This window comes from Palaemon carinicauda, chromosome 24 (genome assembly GCF_036898095.1).
Source record: "Palaemon carinicauda isolate YSFRI2023 chromosome 24, ASM3689809v2, whole genome shotgun sequence".
NCBI classification, from domain to species: domain Eukaryota; kingdom Metazoa; phylum Arthropoda; class Malacostraca; order Decapoda; family Palaemonidae; genus Palaemon; species Palaemon carinicauda.
The window spans coordinates 95,949,136-95,972,802 of record NC_090748.1 but is presented as its reverse complement, the minus strand read 5'-3'; the positions used below and the strand labels follow the sequence as shown (position 1 = coordinate 95,972,802).

Genomic DNA, 23,667 nt, shown 5'->3' with positions numbered 1-23,667 from the left:
TAGAGAAGGTCCACCGTCTAATTCGACTAGATATTACATTAAATCTTTATGAGGACGCTTACACTTGGATAAATATTACGAGTGGAACAGTTGAAATAAATGTAATCTTAAGTTTTTGTGAACGGGGGAAGGTCTAAATTGATGAAAAAGTTTAGCAGAGAAAGTCCACCGTCCAATTCGACAAGATATTGCTCTAAATCTTCATAGGGATACTTTCTCTTGGATAATTTCTACGAGTGGAACGATTAAAACGAATGCAATTTTAAGGTTTTTTGAACGGGGGAAGGTGAAAGTTGATGAACAAGTTTAGCAGAGAAAGTCCACCGTCCAGTTTGACTAGATATTGCGTTAAATCTTTATGGGAACGCTTACAATTGGAAAATCACTACGAGTGGAATGATTAAAACGAATGCAATTTTAAGGTTTTTTGAACGGGGGAAAGTCTAAGTTGATGAACAAGTTTAGCAGAGAAAGTCCACCATCCGATTCGACTAGATATTGCTTTAAATGTTTTTAGGGATGCTTAAACTTTGATAATTACTACGAGTGGAATAATTAGAATGAATGTAATTCTAAGTTTTTGTAAATGGGGGAAGGTCTAAGTTGATGAAAAAGTTTAGTAGAGAAGGTCCACCATCAAGTTCGACAGGATATTGCAATAAATATTTATGGGGACGCTTACACTGGGATAATCACTATGAGTTGAACAATTAAAACGAATTTAATTTCAAGTTTTTGTGAACGGGGGAAGATCTCTCTTGATGAAAAAGTTTGGTAGAGAAGGTCTTCCATCAATTCGACAAGTTATCACTTTAAATCTTTATAGGGACGCTTACACTTGGATAATCACTATGAGTGGAACAATTAAAACGAATGCAATTCTAAGTTTTTGTGAACGGAGGAAGGTCTCTCTTGATGAAAAAATTTGGTAGAAAAGGTCCACCGTCAAATTCAACAAGATATTGCTTCGATTATTTTCTGAGACGCTTGTTTCTTAAAGGATTTCTACGAGCGGAACAATTAAAGCGAATGTAATTTTGAGGTTTTTTGAATGGGGGAAGGTCTCCGTTGAGGGAAAAGTTTAGTAGAGAAGGTCCACCGTCCAATTCGACAAGATATTGCTTTAAATCTTTTGGGGCACGCTTACACTTGGACAATCCTTACGAGTGGAACATTTAAAACGAATGTAATTCTAAGTTTTTTTGGACGGAGGAAAGTCTCTCTGGATGAAAAAATTTGGTAGAGAAGGTCCAATGCTAAATTTGACAAGATATTACTACGATTATTTTCTGAGACGTTTGCTCTTAAAAGATTTCTACGAGTGGAACAATTAAAACTAATGTTATATTAAGGTTTTTGAATGGCGTAAGGTCTCAGTTGATGGAAAAGTTACGTAGAGAGAGTTCACCATTCAATTCGACAAGAAATCGCTTTAAATCTTTTTGGTGGCGCTTACACTTGGATAGTCACTACGAGTGGAAAAATCAAAATGAATGTGATTCTAAGTTTTTTTTTTGAACGGAGGAAGGTCTCTCTTGATGAACAAATTTGGCAGTGACGGTCTACCGTCAAATTCGACAAGATATTGCTTCAACTATTTTCTGTGACGTTTTCTCTTAGTTGATTTCTACGAGTGGAACAATTGAAACGAATGTAATTTTAAGCTTTTATGAACAGGGGAAGGTCTCAGTTGATGGAAAAGGTTAGTAGAGAAGGTCCATCGTCCATCGTCCAATTCGACAAGATAATGCTTCTCGGGGACCCTTACTCTTTAATGATTTCTATGAGTGGAACAATTTAAACTAATGCAACATTTCATATAAGTCTGTGAGTTATCGCGCATGAAAGGAATAGAAATTGCACTGCTAAATTTTCACGAGACGTCACGTGCCATTGAAATATCTACGATAATAAGAATTATAATTTTTTTTTAGTATGATTATAACATATGGGTTCTTGATCCGACCGGAATGAAAATTCACTTGATTAAATCTTAGCACAATCCACAAATGAAGTCCCTGAAAGGTACAACACATCTGGTTGCAAGTATTCATTGACGTATAAAGATTTATTTACAAGATTACAAAATCTATTAAAAAAAAACTTTTGGGTAGACAAATCTAAGTAAAAAATATATATAGGAACACCAACCAAAGAGAGAGCAGTTGAGGTAGGTCATGTCAGGTCAAAGGATATAAAACAGTTGAGAGGAAGGATAATGAGACATAGATATGAAGGATAGCACAGTTTTTTTTTTAGGGATTTTAATGGGTAGATTAAGGGAGGGTTTTTTGTATGTTTTTTTTTTTTTTTTGTATGGATATGCCATGCAACCTTGCGATCAGGCAAGAAACAAGTGAGGCACAAACCATTGCAATTTTGTGTTCTCAGAGAATTTTTGCTTTAACTCAGTTGACATTCAGACTCTTTTTTGATCATGCTTATTTATAGATATGTATATAGATCACCTGGAGACCAAATTTTGTAGCGGACAAAAAAGTTAATGAAAGTGGGACCAGCAGCATTACAGCAAACCATGCAAAGAGGTTTAGATAAAATAATTTTCTGACTGTCGACTATTTTTTTTTTCTTGGTAGGGAAAATGGGATATTTTATTTTTTATTATTATTTGGGGAGGAAGGATTGCAATATAAAAATTTTCAACATGATTTAGTTTTCTGAGCGAAAAAGGGGGTTTGTGATTTGTTGTCATTATTCTCTGGGATTAAAAAATGACAGTCAATATTATGATACCAGCAAACCATTTGTTTTTTTTTAATTTAGTATTATCCTTATGAATATACTTTGCATGCTCTGTTTTGAAACATTTTCCTGTGACTGACTCAGAAATAGGGACAACTTTTACATGACCAGTTTGATATGAACATTTTTTTTTCTCAATGAAGGGACTGAATACTGATATATGCTACACTTTGAACTTATTTTCAATGAACAATCTATTTCAAAATTTATCTTTATAAATGTACAATGGTTCAGCGTCAAGGTCCAAATATAAGAGTGACTCATAATTATATTAGATAATAATTTGCAATGCAAATCTTGACTATATTTGTCCCAGTTTCCATCTCTTTGAAAGAATAGTAGAAATACTATTTTGCATTGCATATTTTGGAAGAAAAACTTTAATCACAGTCTAGAAAACTGAATAATCAATTCTAGAAATGAAATGTAACTCTCTGTGACTGTTGAAGGCGCAACTACTGTAAAAGTGATCCCTTACAAACTGTAACATTGGCCTGATTACGAAATAAATCACTTTCTAAAGGAAATAATGATAATGATAGAAACTATAGAGATTCCGCTTTTCATTTGGCAAGCCACTCCATTCAGCCCTGAGATTGTTAATCAATTTAACACGGGTCACTTCTGGAACATTTTGCATGCATGTTAATACAGTTTGAATCGGGGGATGGAACAACATTTTTTTTTTCTTCTTAAAGCAAAGTAAGACAATATTACTCTGAGATGATCTAGTTCTCAATAATATGTTGCAACATGGAGCCAATGAGAAAGCCGAAATTTTGGAAACTGGACAAGTGCTGTAGGAAAAAAAAAAGGAATCTATTTCTAATGAACTCTCTTACATATCTTCCTTTTATTTTCTTTAACGATTACGGCATTCAGATAGTTAGTTGTTCCATGAACTCAATTCAACTGAGAGTATAGAAAATGAGCAATGGGGCGGGGGTTACTGAATCACCCTTATAGAAGGACCATGGGTTTAGCTTATGCCCGCTCTCACAGGTTGATGAAAATTTGACTGAGTCAGAGGGGGGGCAACCATGGCTCCACAGAGAGGGTCAGAGTTTACAGTCTGCTACAGTCACACAGTCAGGCAAAGGAGATTATATCGACGACAGCCAAACTGTACAAAGCTTCTAAAATGTCTACGTTTGACCCGGCCCCGGTGGACATTTTGTTGGCCAAGGCTCCTGTCATAGCTAAGAATCATCTTGGTTCTGGGTGATCTCTAGTCTACTAGATGTTAGCTCTTTTTTTTTTTTTTTTGGTGTTGACTAAGACAAAAATAAATATGTACAAAACTCAGGATATATATATTAAAAAAGGGACTGATTTTGAAAATGAAAGAAAAAGGAAGGGAACTGAAAAACTAAGGAGGACACCAAAATCAGTCTCAGATTTATTGATGCCATACAAAGAATATAAGGAAAAGGAAATTAAAAATTTAAAACTGATTTTAAATCATATGTGAATTATTTTTTTTCAAGTGCGTGTAAACTCGTGTAACTTAATTGTAGATTAAAAAAAAAAAAAAAAGTCTGATAGCGAAAGCAAAGGTTCATCTTAAAGTCGGGATCAGGAGGAAAATTTTTTTTAATTTTTTTAAAAATCACCTTTGCACCTTCATATTTAGTCATTGCCACATGTGTGATTGCACCACTATCAACATTGTCAGTAAACCAGTCCTTTTATCATCACCAGCACCACTACCATGAATGACACCATTGATCAGTGACCCTTTTTTGTGATGAAAAATAAAAACGCGAAAGGTAAAAAAAAAAAAAAATAATAATAAAAATTAGAATTCATAAATGAAGGAAAATGAGGAAAAAAAAGAAACCTATGCCAAGCTGTCAATTGGTCGTCCACCGAAGTCACGGGCCAAGGTACCTTTTTGTTTAGTCATCCTCCTGGATTTTCGGTATCAAATGCTTAATGATGTCAATGGGCAGCGGGAATATTATTGTTGAGTTGTTTTCGGCCGAAATGGCGTTCAGCGTCTGAAGATAGCGCAGCTGCAACAAGGAACATGAGCCGTGTTATGATGAGGAGGAGGAGGAGGTTTGTTGTTGGAATGTTTTGTTCCAATACTCTTTTTCTTTTCTTTTTTCCTGTACATCGAGCATTCTTTTAAAAAAGATAAAAAAAGAGTCCAGGGGGGCCACGGGGGTGAAGAGAGATCTACTACATCTACTTTTTTTGCGAGAAAAGAAAATATTCTTGTTTTTTTTTTGTTTTTTTATATAGTTTAACCTCCTTGCGGAGTTGTTTTTAAGTGAATGATGGTATCTTTTTATTTAAAAGCTCAGAAACAGAATCTTAGAGAACTACGTTACCCATATCTAATGATGAGAGGAAGACATTGCATGAATATGTACAGTTTGATTTTTAGAGACAAATGAGTGCTTTTTGGAAAAAAAAAAAACTGAAGTATAGATGAGATTGTTGAAATTTGGTAACCTAATATTGAATGGGCTTGGTAACCTAATGGGAAAGTGTGCTGTTATTCTTAATATGAAAGCTAATATCAAAAACTGAATTTGATTTTCAATGACTTTATTTAATACTATTGAATTCGGTATTTATCAAATAGATTTTTAGGTATATTGATGACTCCAAGATGAAAATAAGTGTTTTGTTGTTAGTGAATGCCTAAGAGCTAGTTATGTTAGTGATTTGTACTTATAACTTTTAAGTATTATCTAACGTTCAAACACAGGAAAAGAGTAAGCTTTTTCTTTAATTGAAGATGTGAAGTATGTCATTATTCATTGATGTAATATGCTTTACTGTGTAATTGATTTGATGAAAAATAAACTGTATATTGGCATGGATGGCTCATAAATGAATAATTTATTCATAATTTTCAATAGGTGGCCTATCACTGTTATTCAATTGGAGCCAGTTGAAAATATATTATACATCATTCATTATCTCTCATACATATAATTATCAGCTTTTCCTATCTGTACTGTCTACCTAATTAGAGTTAATTAAATAGAAACTAGTATAATATTCGTCTGATTTTCTAATATCTTCCCTATATTACTCGAATGAAGAAATTAAATTTTGGGGAATATTAATGTTTCATCCTCTTTAATCACTTTAAAATGAAGCCTTCGTTAATGAAGTCTATGATCATAATAAAGTTACTTATGCCAACCGCTTTCTCTCTCTCTCTCTCTCTCTCTCTCTCTCTCTCTCTCTCTCTCTCTCTCTCTCTCTCTCTCTCTCTCTCTCCTATTATATGGAAACAGTCTCTTTTTTATATCTTCATGTGGCATGGAAATAGTCGTTCTCTCTCTCTCTCTCTCTCTCTCTCTCTCTCTCTCTCTCTCTCTCTCTCTCTCTCTCTCTCTCTCTCTCTCTTCCTATTATATGGAAACAGTCTCTTTTTTATATCTTCATGTTGCATGGAAATAATCGTTCTCTCTCTCTCTCTCTCTCTCTCTCTCTCTCTCTCTCTCTCTCTCTCTCTCTCTCTCTCTCTCTCTCGATAATCCTTATCAAGTAATTTTCTTGCCAACATGTTAAATTAATGAGAAATTAATCAAATTCCTAAAAACAATTCTTTCTAAGTTTTTTCAGAATCTACTTTCTTTTATAAAAAAATGGATAACTTTTATACGAGAGAGTATCACTTATTCATACTTTGTCTATTTGAATATTTACTGTTCACTATTTACTATCAATATTATTCCTATTAACATTCATAATTCATGTTTAGCATTCTTGTTTGCAGTAATATGATGAAATTTAGAGTTCTAAAATATTTCTTTAATGATAAAGTATCTTTTATGAAAAATATAAACGAAAGTATTTTGGGCTGACAAATATTCCCTAAATACTTTTAAAGATCATTGAGATGCTCATTTAATGTTTTATATCGAAGAATCTATTTAAAAAACTTTGATATCCTAAAACTTCCTAAAATTAGTTCCCCCATAAGACAATAAAATCAATAAAATATAAAATATATAAAAAGCATGATATGAAAAATTTCAGGTAATGAAATATATCAGAAGAAAATCTTATCAAGCTGAATTCTAATTGACCGGTAATCGAAAACTATTATGTATATTACACATATCTTCTATCTTGACTATTTTGAAAAAACGAGACACATCCTCTTATTAAAATAGAGAATTTCTATTGCATTTTACGAATAAAGAACTTATTATGGTCCATATCGGAGAAGTTCTTTGTTGGTCTTACTAACTTTTCAGAAAATTCAGTTTGCAAAGACGAACATTATACAATAGGGGAAAAATATATTGACCACCCTGTGACTACTCTGAATCGAATTTCAAGGCGGACAAACCTTATTTCCCCCACTTTATATACGGTCAGTCTCCAGGGCATTGTCCTGCTAGATAGGGCAATGCCACTGTCCCTTGACTCTGCTATTTATGAGTGGCCTTTAAGCCTTTAAAGTGTCATTAACTAACTTACAGCTTTCATGTATCAAAAATAAAATTTCTAATAGTTTCATAACTGAATTTTATCCAGTATAAGATTTTTGAGTGAAAATAGAGTGTGTTATAGAGGCCATTATCCAGAAAATGATCTCATACGGCTATTTTACATTAAATGCATTAAAACTCACTTAACTGAAGACCTCTTTTGAAGTGAAGTAACTTAGAGGGAAAAAGTTGGAATATTAAATTTACTAAGGTATTTCCTATCTTTCACTGGGCTATTTTCCCTGTTGGCGCCCTTCAGCTTACAGCATCCTGCCTTTCCAACTAGGTTTGTAGCTTAGCTAGTGATAACATTAATATAGTATTAAAAATAATATGATTATCGAATGAAATTACATAACAAGTCTCTTTGCTATTGTTATGCCATTAAGTGACAAGATTATAAAGGAAATTAGTTTAAATATTCAGTTAGTCCATAACTGTAAGTTGATCTTTGTTAGGGTGACCAGGTTACTATGAATCAAAAAACAGATAAAGTTGAATAATTTCTAAAGTTACCGAATTATATAGTAACAATGTTCTGAAAGAGATATAACAGCGAAGTTTGCAATGATTTTCCTATAGAAAATACAGTAGATGAAAACGATTTAAGATTACATGAAAATTATTTCAGATTTCATGAAAACAATCTGGACTAGGGGAATCTATATCAAGAGTAAACGAATAAAGAGTAAACGAATAAACTCTTCAGTTATATAATTAATGAAATATAAAGATAAATAAATGAGATATACATATTTAACCCGAATGAATGGCTTCATGAATTTATACATGAAAAAGACTGCCAATGAAGTAAAAAGTTGCGAAGTTTCTGTGAATATTGTTTAGAATTCAATTGCACATAATAGCGTAGAGACTAGACAGTGACATTTCCCTCGGATATGTTATCATTAAACACAGATTATGATAAAAATCTTGATAATCATGGTAGCATGTTCATATTCATATTCATATGCACAGACAAAGCAGTGATTTTGCAGTGTCTAATAACAGCTGATTAATTCTTTGAATATCATAACAATCTCCAGTGAGTAGCAATATTGCTATTCTTAAATGTTATGCTTAGATATTTAGATTTCAAATGTTTATTCATGTTTAAATATCAATTTCCCAATCGGTTTAAATTCATTAAAAGCCGAAGGTGAATTCGTATGTTCCTACTCATAAGTTTGAGTTCAATCATATAAATTCTTTTTGATATTATTATTATTATTATTATTATTATTATTATTATTATTATTATTATTATTAAAATCTGGAAAAATGAAACCGTCATCTAAATGAATAGATTTTTATGTAAAAGATATTTTCAATTAAAACTGGATTGTATATGCAATAACTTTTCCTTATTTTTAAATGAAATGGGATTCTTAAAAATGTAGATTTGTACAGTCAGCCACAAAATTATATGGTCATTTTTCTAAAAGTTTTGCTCGCTCATCGAAAAGTAATCGTTGCTAACTCGAGATCGCCATGTCTGTGTTGCCATCTCCTAATATCATTTCGCGTTACTCTAATCACTAACAAATGCTAGAATCTAATTTTTTTTCGTGTGAATAATTGTAAGAATATTCTATTTCCAAATCCCAACAGATCGGTTTATGCTATTCTTGAAAAGGAAATGTGAATTTAACGATTTAAACCTATAAGCTAGTCAGAGATCATATAGCTGGATATTTCCATCTAGTGCTCGCTTTTATTTTATTTTTACTTTTGCAGAGAAAAAGTATCAGTAAGTGAAAATAAAATTTAGCTCTTTGTTTCCTTTTATTTTCATTAGTAATAATAATTCTATATTTACTGTATATTCTTGAACACATGAACAACGATGAACATGTAAAGCAAGCTGTCCGTATCCAATGAAATTTAACACACACATACCCAGATTGCCCAGAGCTTGTCTCCTGGCGGGTGCTCTTACACCTGAGTCACAGCCTCCAAGAAATTGATTAAAGTTTGAATTCTTTGACTTTTACAGTTTTAGTGCTCAACCATAAAATAAATATTTGTGTCACTAATAAAGAACACAAATTTCACTAGAGCCAATTTGGTTTAGTTGTAGTAGCATAAAAAAATGGATAGTTCGTTTCTTAAAAAGGCTCGGTAAATTAATAGTTATTTGTTTTCATAGCTATAATTAATTTATTACTACCAATAGCCCTATGATTATCAAAAGAAAATCTAGCAAGCTAAAATGAATTATCTATTCCTTTGACAATTAGTCTCCATTGATGTCATGTAAACGTAGGAATGAAAAATAAAAAAATATCATGTAGGATAGCAAGGTTGGTAGCGTCGCGGATCTCTATTATAGAGGTCCCGAGTTCGGTCCCCGCCAGGGACGCGAATACTGTGAGACCTTCTACCGGGGGATACTCCCACGTGGCGCCTGGGGGGGAGGTTAGAGGGGACTAGTGATAGTCCCTTCTGGCTAATGGTCGCCCGAGGAGGACGATGTAAATCGTCTCTGTGGAGACCTAAAACCCACAACTTTAACTTTTAAAATGTTTACAGGCGTTTCCTTTTGTTAGTAAGCTAGTGTGATTCTAAGTGTCGATCAGTATAGCAATAACTGAGCTAGTGTGATTCTAAGTGTCGATCAGTATAGCAATAACTGAGCATTCGATGGTTTAAGCAATTATAGATAAAAAACTATATAAGAAAAAAGATATCCGGAATTATTGGATTTTTCAGAATAATTTTTACGTTTCTTCAAACTTATTAATTGTGCCAGATACATGTTCAGTTTAGTTAAATCTATTGAATAGTAAATCTTTGGTAACGAACAGCTCTGCTGTGAAAATAAATAATCAATGATAGACTGATATTCTAATACAATTTTGACATGAATTATATGTGACATATAATAGTACTCTTTTTAACCGAAGTATTTATTGAAATAAAAAGCAACAAGATAACCCATTGGTTTCTTGATAGTGTAAAAAAACACTTTTTCAAATATATGGACTCTAAAACTTTGAGGATGAGCATACAATTGCATTTGGGCTAACGCAAAGTTGACTGAAAACTCAGCTGTTATCAAAGAAAAACAACTTTAGAAAGTACATAGAATATATAAAACTATGAAAATCTTAACCCAATACAAATCTATGGGCTATTCAAATATAAAGATATTTCACGCTTTGTGAAAAAATTATAGGTTTTTAAGACTGTGACAAAAAAAAAAAAATATTAGTTTTTAATTGAAGCCTATGATAAACTTAGACCCTTATAAAATTTTGCGCATATTTGGCAAGAAAAGATTGATAAAATTATAAAGAGTTTGTTTTGAAGACATTGAGGAGACATCAACAATTAACTGAACTATCAAATATGTTTTTATAAATGGGAACTTCCTATTGGAAATATGAAGAATAAAGAATCTAATTTCTCAGAAGTAGAAAGGTGTCACAATGATGATAAAATCAAGATTTTAATTGATGAATTAGTTCAAAATCTAATGAAAATTTACTAGTGAATAAACCCAAATCGATAAAATTCTTGTCATGAAGCCCTCATCAATAAAAGTTAATCTAATTATAATTCGTATTCTTTAACAGTTAAATCTGATACTTTTGATATCTGTTGTAACTTGAAAACTTTAAACGCTCTCTCTCTCTCTCTCTCTCTCTCTCTCTCTCTCTCTCTCTCTCTCTCTCTCTCTCTCTCTCTCTCTCTCTCTCTCTCTTTAGGTTGAGCATTTCGGATTAAATTACCTCATATATATATACAGTATATATATACATACATATATATATATATATATATATATATATATATATATATATATATATATATATATATATAAATGTATATTCATAAATATATATATATATATATATATATATATATATATATTACCTCGTATATATACAGTATATATATATATATATATATATATATATATATATATATATATATATTACCTCGTATATATACAGTATATATATATATATATATATATATATATATATATATATATATATATATATATATAAACAAACATTCTGTACCTATCTATCTATCTACTTACTCTTATTTATTTGCAAACACTCGCTTACACACAAACACACACGCATATATGTATTTATATATTTATGTATATACAGTATACATAAATATATATCTATATACTTAAACACATTTACACACACATACATATGTAATGTATGTATGTATGCATGTATGTATGTATGTACGTATGTATGTATAGATTTATTAACAAATAGTTTACACAAATGTATGAATGTTATCTCTGACATATTTGTATGCAAAGGAATACACGTATATGTATATCTTTATGTACATATATACTTATGATTTGAAATGATTATCTCAATGGAAAAGTGATCTAAATATTATTTCTTTTCTATCAATAGTGTACTGCTAACTTAGTATAGTTTTTGAAATGGAGTCTAACAAGACAAGATGTAATGAGCACATTTTTACTCTGTAGTTTAATCAGACATATCATCAAGTGAAAAATGAAACTTATTAACTCTCCTCTACTTGTAGTTTATCAATTGTAAATGAAACTTATTAACTCTCCTCTACTTGTAGTTTATCAATTGTAAATGAAACTTATTAACTCTCCTCTACTTGTAGTTTATCAATTGTAAATGAAACTTATTAACTCTCCTCTACTTGTAGTTTATCAAGTGTAAATGAAACTTATTAACTCTCCTCTACTTGTAGTTTATCAATTGTAAATGAAACTTATTAACTCTCCTCTACTTGTAGTTTATCAATTGTAAATAAAACTTATTAACTCTCCTCTACTTGAAATGAGAAATGCTCAAATCTTACATATGATTTTGAATTAGTATCTGTATATCCGTAATTGAACTAATAGCAATAGGGTATTATTTCTTTCCTTTACTCAGTTTTCCATCCATTTATTAAATTCCAGAGACTTCCGCGTCCAGGATATGATGACAGAGTCGATCTAAAAAATGCTTTTTTTTTTTTTTTTTTTTTTTTATTTACAAGTACTACTTTATGTATAAAGAAGCAGGTTGGTTCTGTTGAACTGAAAAAAAAAAGTGACTTGTGAGGAGGTTATAGAATTGACAAGCATGAAGCATAATGGTAGAAATGAAAATAATAATAATAAAAAAAAAGGTGGAGTGTTGATAAAGGGAATATGCTTATCTAGCCAGCATCACTAAATATGAGATAAGAAGCGTTCTTGGCGGAATTATTTATTATTTCTTTTTAAAGTTTGACTAATCTTTTCTGAGTTATGCTACAGTCGGGGTTAAAAAAAGGGGGAAATATAGACACAGATATTGAGTGTACATTTGTGCAAATGCATTTTGATGTGCATTGACGGTGTGCAGAAACCAAAAAAAAAAAAAAAGAAAAAAAATAATAATAATAAGACATTCGATCGAAGAGACACCAAGGGTGCAAGATAGTGATATATTCGACTGTACACATCCATAAGAGTGGTTATTCTACGACACAGAACGTAAAACAACACTGATCGTATGAAAGCGAATAAGCCAACACTGCATTTTTTTTTCTTCTACTATTGACTATTCCGTCCCTGCATTTTCCTTTCGAGCGATCGCATTATTCATTATCAGCCCCACAGAGACACTGAAGTTGGAGTCTTGGCTGCAAATCATTCTAAGTCGTCACCTAAGAAAAGAAATGACCTCGCCCATTTCTTTTAAAACGTTGAGGAATAAAAAAAAAAGATCTAGACATGAGTTGATGCAAAAATAGAAGAGATCTAGACATGAGTTGGTGCAAAAAAAAGAGCAGATCTAGACATAAGTTGGCGCCAAAAATAGAAGGGATCTGGACATGAGTTGGCGCAAAAATATAAGAGATCTAGACATGAGTTGGTACAAAAAATAAAAGAGATCTAGATATGAGTTGGTGTAAAAAAAGAAGAGATCTAGACATGAGTTGGTGCAAAAATAGAAGAGATCTAGACATGAGTTGGCGCTAAAAGAGAAGAGATCTAGACATGAGTTGGCACAAAAATAGAAGAGATCTTGACATGAGTTGGCGCCAAAAATAGAAGAGATCTAGTCATGAGTTGGCACAAAAATAAAAGAGTTCTAGACATGAGTTGGCGCAAAAATATAAGAGATCTAGACATGAGTTGGTACAAAAAATAAAAGAGATCTAGATATGAGTTGGTGTAAAAAAAGAAGAGATCTAGACATGAGTTGGCGCTAAAAGAGAAGAGATCTAGACATGAGTTGGCGCAAAAATAGAAGAGATCTTGACATGAGTTGGCGCCAAAAATAGAAGAGATCTAGTCATGAGTTGGCACAAAAATAGAAGAGTTCTAGACATGAGTTGGCGCAAAAATAGAAGAGATCTAGACATGAGTTGGTACAAAAAATAAAAGAGATCTAGATATGAGTTGGTGTAAAAAAAGAAGAGATCTAGACATGAGTTGGTGCAAAAATAGAAGAGATCTAGACATGAGTTGGCGCTAAAAGAGAAGAGATCTAGACATGAGTTGGCGCAAAAATAGAAGAGATCTTGACATGAGTTGGCGCCAAAAATAGAAGAGATCTAGTCATGAGTTGGCACAAAAATAGAAGAGTTCTAGACATGAGTTGGCGCAAAAATATAAGAGATCTAGACATGAGTTGGTACAAAAAATAAAAGAGATCTAGATATGAGTTGGCGCAAAAATAGAAGAGATCTAGACATGAGTTGGCGCTAAAAATAGAAGAGATCTAGACATGAGTTGGCGCAAAAATAGAATAGATCTAGACATGAGTTGGCACAAAAATAGAAGAGTTCTAGACATGAGTTGGCACAAAAATAGAAGAGATCTAGACATGAGTTGGCGCCAAAAATAGAAGAGATCTAGACATGAGATGGTGCAAAAACAGAAGAGATCTAGACATGAGTTGGCGCAAAAATAGAAGAGTTCTAGACATGAGTTGGCGTGAAAAATAAAAGAAATCTACACATGAGTTGGCGCAAAAAAAAAGAAGAGATCTAGACATGAGTTGGCGCAAAAAGAGAAGAGATCTAGATATGAACATGAGTTGGCGCAAAAATAGAAGAGATCTAGACATGAGTTGGCGCAAGAATAGAAGAGTTCTAGACATGAATTGGCGAAAAAATAGAAGAGATCTAGACATGAGTTGGTGCAAAAACAGAAGAGATCTAGACATGAGTTGGCGCAAAAAAAAAATAGATGAGATCTAGATATGAGTTGGCGCAAAAGAAAAGAAGAGATCTAGACATGAGTCGGCGCAAAAATAGAAGAGATCTAGACATGAGTTGGCGTAAAAACCGAAGAGATCTAGACATGAGTTGGCGCAAAATAAAAGAGATCTAGACATGAGTTGGCACAAAAATAGAAGAGATCTAGACATGAGTTGGCGCAAAAACAGAAGAGATCTAGAAATGAGTTGGCGCAAAAAAATAGAAGAGATCTAGTCATGAGTTGGCGCAAAAAAAAGAAGAGATCTAGACATGAGTTGGCATGAAATAGAAGAGATCTAGGGCGTAAAAATAGAAGAGATCTAGACATGAGTAGGCGCAAAAATAGAAGAGATCTAAGCATGAGTTGGCGTAAAAATAGAAGAGATCTAGACATGGGTTGGCGCAAAAAAAAGAAGAGATCTAAACATGAGTCGGCCCAAAAATAGAAGAGATCTAGACATGATTTGGCGCCAAAATGGAAGAGATCTAGACATGAGTTGGCGTAAAAAAAGAAGAGATCTAGACATGAGTCCGGATGAAATAGAAGAGATCTAGGGCGTAAAAATAGAAGAGATCTAGATATGAGTCGGCGCAAAAATAGAAGAGATCTAAGCATGAGTTGGCGCAAAAATTGAAGAGATCTAGACATGAGTTGGCGCAAAAACAGAAGAGATCTAGACATGAGTTGGCGCAAAAAAAAAATAGATGAGATCTAGATATGAGTTGGCACAAAAAAAAGAAGAGATCTAGACATGAGTCGGCGCAAAAATAGAAGAGATCTAGACATGAGTTGGCGTAAAAACTGAAGAGATCTAGACATGAGTTGGCGCAGAAAAGAAGAGATCTAGACATGAGTTGGCGCAAAAATAGAAGAGATCTAGACATGAGTTGGCGCAAAAGCAGAAGAGATCTAGACATGAGTTGGCGTAAAAAAATAGAAGAGATCTAGACATGAGTTGGCGCAAAAAAAAGAAGAGATCTAGACATGAGTCGGCATGAAATAGAAGAGATCTAGGGCGTAAAAATAGAAGAGATCTAGACTTCAGTCGGCGCAAGAATAGAAGAGACCTAAGCATGAGTTGGCGTAAAAATAGAAGAGATCTAGACATGGGTTGGCGCAGAAATAGTTGAGATCTAGACATGAGATGGCGCAAAAAAAAAGAAGAGATCTAAACATGAGTCGGCCCAAAACTAGAAGAGTTCTAGACATGAGCTGGCACCAAAATGGAAGAGATCTAGACATGAGTTGGTGCAAAAATAGAAGAGATCTAGACAGGATTTGGCGTAAAAATAGAAGAGATCTTGACATGAGTTGGTGCAAAAATAGAAGAGATCTAGACATAAGGTGGCGCAAAAATAGAAGAGATCTAAACATGAGTTGGCGCAAATATAGATAGATCTAGACATGAGTTGGCGTAAAAATAGAAGAAATCTAGACATGAGTTACCACAGAACTCTTTTCGCACACAACATCAAAATAAAAGAGACGCCAAACAAAAAAAAAAAAAAAAAAGATTAAGAAAGTGAACACTGTTACGACATATAAACTGTTTTCTGGGCAGTTCATACAAACCTTTGAAGGTCACGATTGATTTCTATAGCTTTCTAAAATGGGGAATCAAGTCGATAAAAAAAAAAAGACCGAGATCGTCACTAAGAAAATAAATTAATTGGGAATATTAGTCAGGGAAATAGATATTAGCGTCTTCAATTTCATCCTGGTGCTTAAAAAAAAAAAAAAAAAAAAAAAAAAAAAAAAAAAAAAAACCTGCAAGTTCGTCACTAATATAATTAATTGAGTTTTTTAGTCAGTGATAATATCAATAACGTCTGGTGCTTATTCTTATTCTAGAATGGATACAACCCAGGATCTTGCTGGAGAAGAAATGTCATTTGGAAAAACAGGAAAATAATTACAGTAGACTAATTCCTTTTCTTCACAGCTAAATACTATTCATTGTTTGTCAAAAGCTAGTGAATGGAATACCTAAAGTATTGTCTTGTAATGATAAAAAAAATTAATAGCTTTACACACTTCTATCCAAGAATAGGTTATTGTGAAATTCAATAAAAAAAGAAAACACTAAAGGGAGTACAACGTTATGCCATGATCAATATGTCAAATAAAATCAGCAATTCTATTGGGACGTTTGGATTAAAAATTTGAGTCTGCGTCTAAAGTAACAATCATAACAATATTATTTCAGTAAACGAGGAAAGATATGAAAATGGATAAAAAAAGATATACGTAATTAAGTATTAAAACTGTTGCTAAACCTTTTTTTTTTTTTCTAAAGCGGATCGAATTTCATCCCTACTTCTGCACATAATCTTTGCACAAGAACTGTTCAATGTCTCATTTGTCCTTCCTGAACAAATCACCTCGTCAGCTGAAGCCAATGACTACTGACAGACTACTGGCAGTGTTTAGCATCTTGCCACAAAACTTTGGACCAAAGACAGTATTTGCGTAAGAGTGAAGTCACATCGACGTCACAAAAACACGGATATGAGTGAAGTTAATTTATCGACCAATACTGGTTACTTGCTACAAAGTTTGCTGGCCGAAGGATGCTAAGAAAACACGAGAACGACCTCTAGTATTCTCAGATAAAGTTGAACTCTAAACCAAGAGAGTCTGAGCAATATAATTCTATTGCTGTTAGTGGAAAGTCTTTAGTATTTTTTAGTCTTTGACTGGTGATCGGTGTAGCAAAACTCTGATTTTCTAGTCATCGTTAAGTAGGTAATCGACAGTCAACAAAGAAATTCATGAGATATGTGTCAATAGAAGTTTACATTTTTTCATAAGTACCCTGTCCCTCGTCCTGAAAACATAATAAAAAATAAAGGAATCTCTTATGCCCTTGGCTTACTCTTTTCTTTTTTAAACACCTTTTTTTATGGTCTTCAAGTATTTTCTACCTTTCCTCTCTCGAGGCTGAGAAATGAAAAAAAATAGAAAATAAAAAAACTCCCTCGGCCCCCCATGGACTCTCTCTCTCTCTCTCTCTCGCTCTCTCTCCCATTTTGGTTCTCACCTCATCCTTCGATGACGTCAAGAGGAGGTGCTTCTGGGCAAACCTGAAAATTCTCACGCCAATCCAGAACACGCAAATAATTCACATTGAGATGAGAAGAAGTAAAAGATAAACAGCAACAACAACAACAACAGAGACACATACACGGGATTCTTTGAAAAGCCACTCTAAGTGAAAAAGCATGGTCAGAAGCTTGTGAACAGTACATAGTTATCTAATTAGTGAGGGAGGGAGGGAGGGAAGAGGGGGGGGGATCTGGGGGGAGGGCGTTTGGGGGGGACAAGGGGGGGGGGGGCGAGTCTTGTAGGCTGGTGGTGGTCAGGGTGAGAAAGCAGTTACTGATCCAAACTACCTATCTCCCCATTCTTATTATTATTATTATTATTATTATTATTATTGTTATTATTATTATTATTATTGTATGTTTATGTTACGAGTTCTGTATTTCTTTCGGAAGAAATATGTCATTATATAACAATTATCCATGTTCTCCGTTATGATTATGTATTCATGTTTATAAATGGTGGTGTTTATGGGTTTATAAAGTATCATGAACATAGATGTTCTATATATATATATATATATATATATATATATATATATATATATATATATATATATATATATGTATATATATATATATATATATATATATATATACATATATATATGTATATATATATATATATATATATATATATATATATATATATATATATATGTATATATGGAATATTATGTAGAGACACTACTTTAGTTATTGATAAGAAAATATATTTTTTCTAAATGATTAAAATCATACTGAATATAACAACTGAAATTTAAAGAGAAATGAGAAAGAAAAAGAAGAAGAGAAGCATAAAGAGAAGAGCAAGAAGAAACAGAAATATGGAAAGAAAAAGAATAATAATTTAAAGATGAAAATTTACTCTGAAACTTCAAAGACTACGAAATTTACATAAAATCCCAGATGTGAAACCGAATAGAAAAAAAAAGGAAATATAAGCAAATGTTACTGTGATCTGTAACGCGGAAAATCATGAATTTCTAAAAAGGGAGGAAGACCTTCGGAAGCTATTTCATGGCCCTTGTGGATTTCAGTAATTTACATAAATATTCCTTCTGGGGCTTTGCATAGCAGATGCTCGAGGATGGAAATAAAATCTACTGCTTCTGGGAAACATATTTGGAAAAACAATTTTTTTTTTTATATATTTAACGTGAATTAAACGGTATGTTCTTCTTTAAAGGTTTGGTAATAAACCATTAGTAATTTACATAAATATTCCTTCTGGGGCTTTGCATAGCAGATGCTCGAGGATGGAAATAAAATCTACTGCTTCTGGGAAACATATTTGGAATAACAACATTTTTTTTATATTTAACGTGAATTAAACGGTATGTTCTTCTTTAAAGGTTTGGTAATAAACCAGAAGTTGATTTGCATTTCTTTTTTCTTTATGATTTTGAAGACACCTGTGAGTTGTAAAAGTTACCTCTTTAGGATAGTCTTATGTGAATTAGGAAAAACAGAATCTTTTTTTTTTTATAGTTAACATGAATTAAATGGTATATTTTTCTTTAAAGTTTTGTCAATTAACCAGAGTTAATTTGCATTTCTTTTTACTTTATGATTTTAAAGACACCTTTGAGTTATAAAGGTAACCTCTTTAGGATAGTCTTATGTGAATTAGGAAAAACAGCATCTTTTTTTTTTATAGTTAACATGAATTAAATGGTATATTTTTCTTTAAAGTTTTGGCAATTAACCTGAAGGTGATCTGCATTTTTTTGAAGATTTTAAGAAAACCCTGAGTTGTAAAGGTTACCTTTTTTTGGGATAATTTTGTGTGAATTTGGGAAAACAGAATCTTTTTTTTTAATATGAATTAAATGGTATGTTTTTCTTTAAATGTTTGGCAATTGACCAGAAGGGGATTTACATTTGTTTAAGGTTTGGAGAAAACCCTGAATTGTAAATTTTACCTTTTTAGGATTGTTTTGTGTGAATTATTCTATTCTTCGTTAGTACTTAATGATATAAATTCGCGAATAGTACTGCTTATGACATTTTGTTTTTCAATATTAAAAAGAATTATCTTTTTCACTAGAAAATACCATTTTTTCCTAATTCAGTGAATCTGAATAGGGTCTGATTTATAAAATCAACTTTAAAAAACTCTTCCACTTATTTTATTTTTTAATATTAAAAATAATTACCGTCCTAGCTAGGAAATATAATTTTTTTCTTAATTAAGTGGCTTTGAATAGTTTCTGATTTATAAAATTAAGTTTACAAAACTCTGCTACTTTTATTTTTGAATATCAAAAACAATTATCCCCCTAGCTAGAAAATGCCATTTTTGTTCTTCATTAAGTGAGTCTGGATTATTTCTGATTTCTAAAATCAATTTCACAAAACTCTTCAACTTTTCTTTTTAAATATTTTAAGCAGTTATTCTCATGGCTAGAAAATACATTTTTTTTTTCCTAATTAAGTGACTTTGATTATTTTCTGATTTCTAAAATCAAATTTACGAAACTCTAACACCTTTTTTTTTTTTAATATTGGAAACTGTTATCCTCATAACTACAAAATACCATTTTTTTTATTGAGTCTGGATAGTTTCTGATTTCTAAAATCAATTTTACAAAACTCTTCAACTTTTCTTTTTAAATATTTAAAGCAGTTATTCTTAAGTCTAGAAAATACAATTTTTTTCCTAATTAAGTGACTTTGATTAGTTTCTGATTTATAAAATCAAGTTTACGAAACTCTTCGACTTTTTCTTTTTAATGTTGGAAACTTTTATCTTCATAGCTACAAAATACCATTTTTTTTTTATTGAGTCTGGATAGTTTCTGATTTCTAAAATTAATTTTACAAAACTTTTCAACTTTTCTTTTTGAATATTTAAAGCAGTTATTCTCATGGCTAGAAAATACAATTTTTTTTCCTAATTAAGTGACTTTGATTAGTTTCTGATTTCTAAAATCAAATTTACAAAACTCTTAAACTTTTCTTTTTAAATATTTAAAGCAGTTATTCTCATGGCTATAAAATACAATTTTTTTTCCTAATTAAATGACTTTGATTAGTTTCTGATTTCTAAAATCAAGTTTACGAAACTCTACCACTTTTATTTTTAAATATCTAAAAGAAGTTATTCTCATGGCTAAAAAATAAAAAAAAATTCCTAATTAAATGACTTTGATTAGTTTCTGATTTCTAAAATCAAATTTACGAACCTCTACCACTTTTTCTGTTTAATATTGGAAACTTTTATCTTCATAGCTACAAAATACAATTTTTTTTTTTATTGAATTTGAATAGTTTCTGATTTCTAAAATCAAGTTTACGAAACTCTTCCAATTTCTTTAATATAAGATACTTTTATCTTCATAGCTACAAAATACCATTTTTTTATTGAGTCTGGATAGTTTCTGATTTAAAAAATCAGGTTTACAAACTTTTCCACTTTTCTTTCTGAATATTAAAAACAATTATCCTCGAGGGTAGAAAATATAATTTTTTTATCTAATTAATTGAGCCTGGATAGTATCTGATTTCTAAAATCAAGTTTACAAAACTCGTCCAATTCTCTTTTTGAGTATTAAAAACATTGATCCTCATTGGTAGAATTTTTTTTTTTTAATATATTGAATCTGGATAGTTACTGATTTTTAAAATGAAGTTTACAAAACTCTTCTACATTTACTTAATAGTAAAAATAGTTATCCTCATAGCTAGAAAATACCATTTTTTTTCTCTTGATTGAGTCTGAATAGTTTCTAATTTCTAAAATCAAGTTTACAAAACTCTTCCACTTTTGTGCAAAAATAATGCCTATAGAGACTACCTATGGTGTAAACCATGCAGAGAGTTGAAAGCTAAATAGAAAAAAAGATGACTATCATAAGGAAGATTAGGTGAGGATATTCGATATCAGAGTAAACAGAAAAATAAAATATAATCTATACTCAATTTTTTTAATGGGGCCCATTTGCACCGACTCGCAGCGGTACCCTTTTAGCTTGAAAAAGTTTGCTAGTTGCTCATTGGTTAGAATCATCTTGTCCAACCAATCAGCGATTAAGAAACGTTTCCGAGCTAATAGGGCACCCCTGCGAGTCGGTACAAATCTGCCACACTAAAAAGAATTGCCTATAGGAAGACAGGTAAGATAGGAATTACTTACTAAAACTTGCTAAATAGAATCTGTAGTAAGACAGGATTGAAATATGAGAAAAGAATATATAAACAGGTTTTTGGCCTTTTCTCGTAAAGGACCGATGTCATCCCTCCCCTCCCCCTTAACAAACTACTCCCAGCCCCCCCTACTCCCAACCCCCTCAAGGGTGGCGTCTGGATCAGCAACTACTCTTCCATGACCAAAATTCCATACTTCTGTGGAAAAAAGAAAAATCCCGCCTTTGTTCACATTATATAAACAAGAAGAAAACTATTAAGATACATGGGTGGAAATTTTTGGGTGGAGGGACTCGTGATAGGGAGGAGATATCATCTTTTTTTTTTTTTTTTTTTTTTTTTGCGAGCCTGCACTAATCTCTGGGTGTTATTCTTTTTTGTTTGTTTTTTTGGCCAAGCAAATAGGTCAAGGATAAAGTACCTGAAGAGCAGCCGGAGACTCGTTGATGACCTCAGCGGCTTCCTTCAAAGCCTTGGAAGCGCGCTGCTCTCCCTCGGCGGCGATCACCTTGGCTCTTGCTTCTCGGGCGGCTTCGGCCTCAGCAGCCATGGCACGCTGCAGTTGCACGGGCAATCGGACGTCCTTGCTGTGAAATTGCAATTGGGATTTAGTTAAAGCGAAGGAGTAATGATGGTCTGGAGAACCAGGAAGGAAAATGTAGACATGGTATTAATTCACGGGATAAATCTGATGTTATGGATGTAAGTGGGCCCCCCCACATATTTACATATGTTAGGACACCAGTTCAGTACACTGTTAAAAAACCGTAAATTTAACCAGAAATTCTCCTTACAAATATACTGTTCTCAGCCGTATTTCAGTAAAATACATATGACCTAATTTTTATATATCCGTTTATAAACCGGTAAATGCCTGGCAACATTTATTCCAGGATTTTTACCGTTTTTTTACGGTAAATTTTTAACAGTGTATATTAAATCAATCAGTTTCTTCATTTCACATAAATTATTTCCAATGGAATAAGTTGAGATTAGATAGACGCTCGGTTGACAAAAAATCTGTAAGGCATAAATGCACCTCTGATTTTTCATCGTACTTTCTAACTTAACCCTTTCAGTGCCAGTGATGAATTCAACAAAACTGCTGATGTAGCAAAATCTTTTGAAAATCACACAAACCTTAGATTGTTTATATTTATTGGAAAGGTCTCAAGACGACATTTCCAATGAATACTAACTTGCTATGATTTGCGTGATTTTAAAACAGGTTTTCCTTTAGTCAAATTTTGGTTGTCACCAATGGTAGTATAAGGCTAACTTACTTATAGAAACAGTGTTAAAGAAAACCGTAATTTTAATCGGATATTCTCTGTAGAAATAAACTGTTCTCATCAGTATTTCAGTAAAATACAGGCGACCGTAATTATACCTTACTTTGTTATTATCTTTTACGGGTTGGTGACCGTTATATCACTCCTTTACGTTAATATATCCGTTTTTAAAACGCTAAAAATTCTGGAATAAATGTTGCCAGGTATTATAACTTTTTTTAGTGTACATATTTAACAGTGTATATCTGAGTTTGAAAGCAAATCCCTGATATAGACCGCAAGAATTTATAGTACCTTTGTTTTATAGCTACATTTAACATGATATGGATTATAGATATAGCATTCTTAAACATGAACATTTCTGAAAATTGGTCCCCCTAGATATAAATCTAAAAGGGGTGCCTTTATGTAGATAAATATAGAAAATAGATATTATAAATGTCAAAACAAAATATATATATTTATTATAAAAGAATAGCTTGATGTATGAAATTCATATTAGGTATAACATATAATTGAAAGGTTTTATGCAATTTTACATATTTTCCCTGAAAAATAAATAATAGTAAATAGATGAACATAGATGAACAATTGGGTTTAGGATTAAATGAACATTTACCAAATATACTCACGCTTTAGAACGATTTGGATAGGATTTTGCGACTATAGGATGTTTTTTTCCTTTTTTCCTTCTC

The 23,667-nt window shown here is 32.0% G+C and overlaps 1 protein-coding gene across 12 annotated transcripts in view; it reads right to left on the bottom strand.

The window, feature by feature from the left end:
- LOC137618218 (band 7 protein AGAP004871-like) overlaps positions 1-23,667 on the bottom strand; it is a 201,817-nt gene that overhangs the window by 18,757 nt on the left and 159,393 nt on the right. For 9 of the 12 annotated variants that reach the window (XR_011039754.1, XR_011039753.1, XR_011039752.1 and 6 more), the window contains exon 6: positions 22,102-22,267. Coding sequence is in view for 9 of the 12 variants with exons in the window: in XM_068348341.1 (XP_068204442.1) it covers positions 22,102-22,267 (166 nt within the window). In the remaining 3 variants the exon portion in view is untranslated. Of the gene's footprint in view, positions 1-4,653; positions 4,779-22,101; positions 22,268-23,667 lie in introns of all 12 variants that reach the window. The other 3 variants (XM_068348344.1, XM_068348342.1, XM_068348343.1) reach the window with 1 other exon arrangement.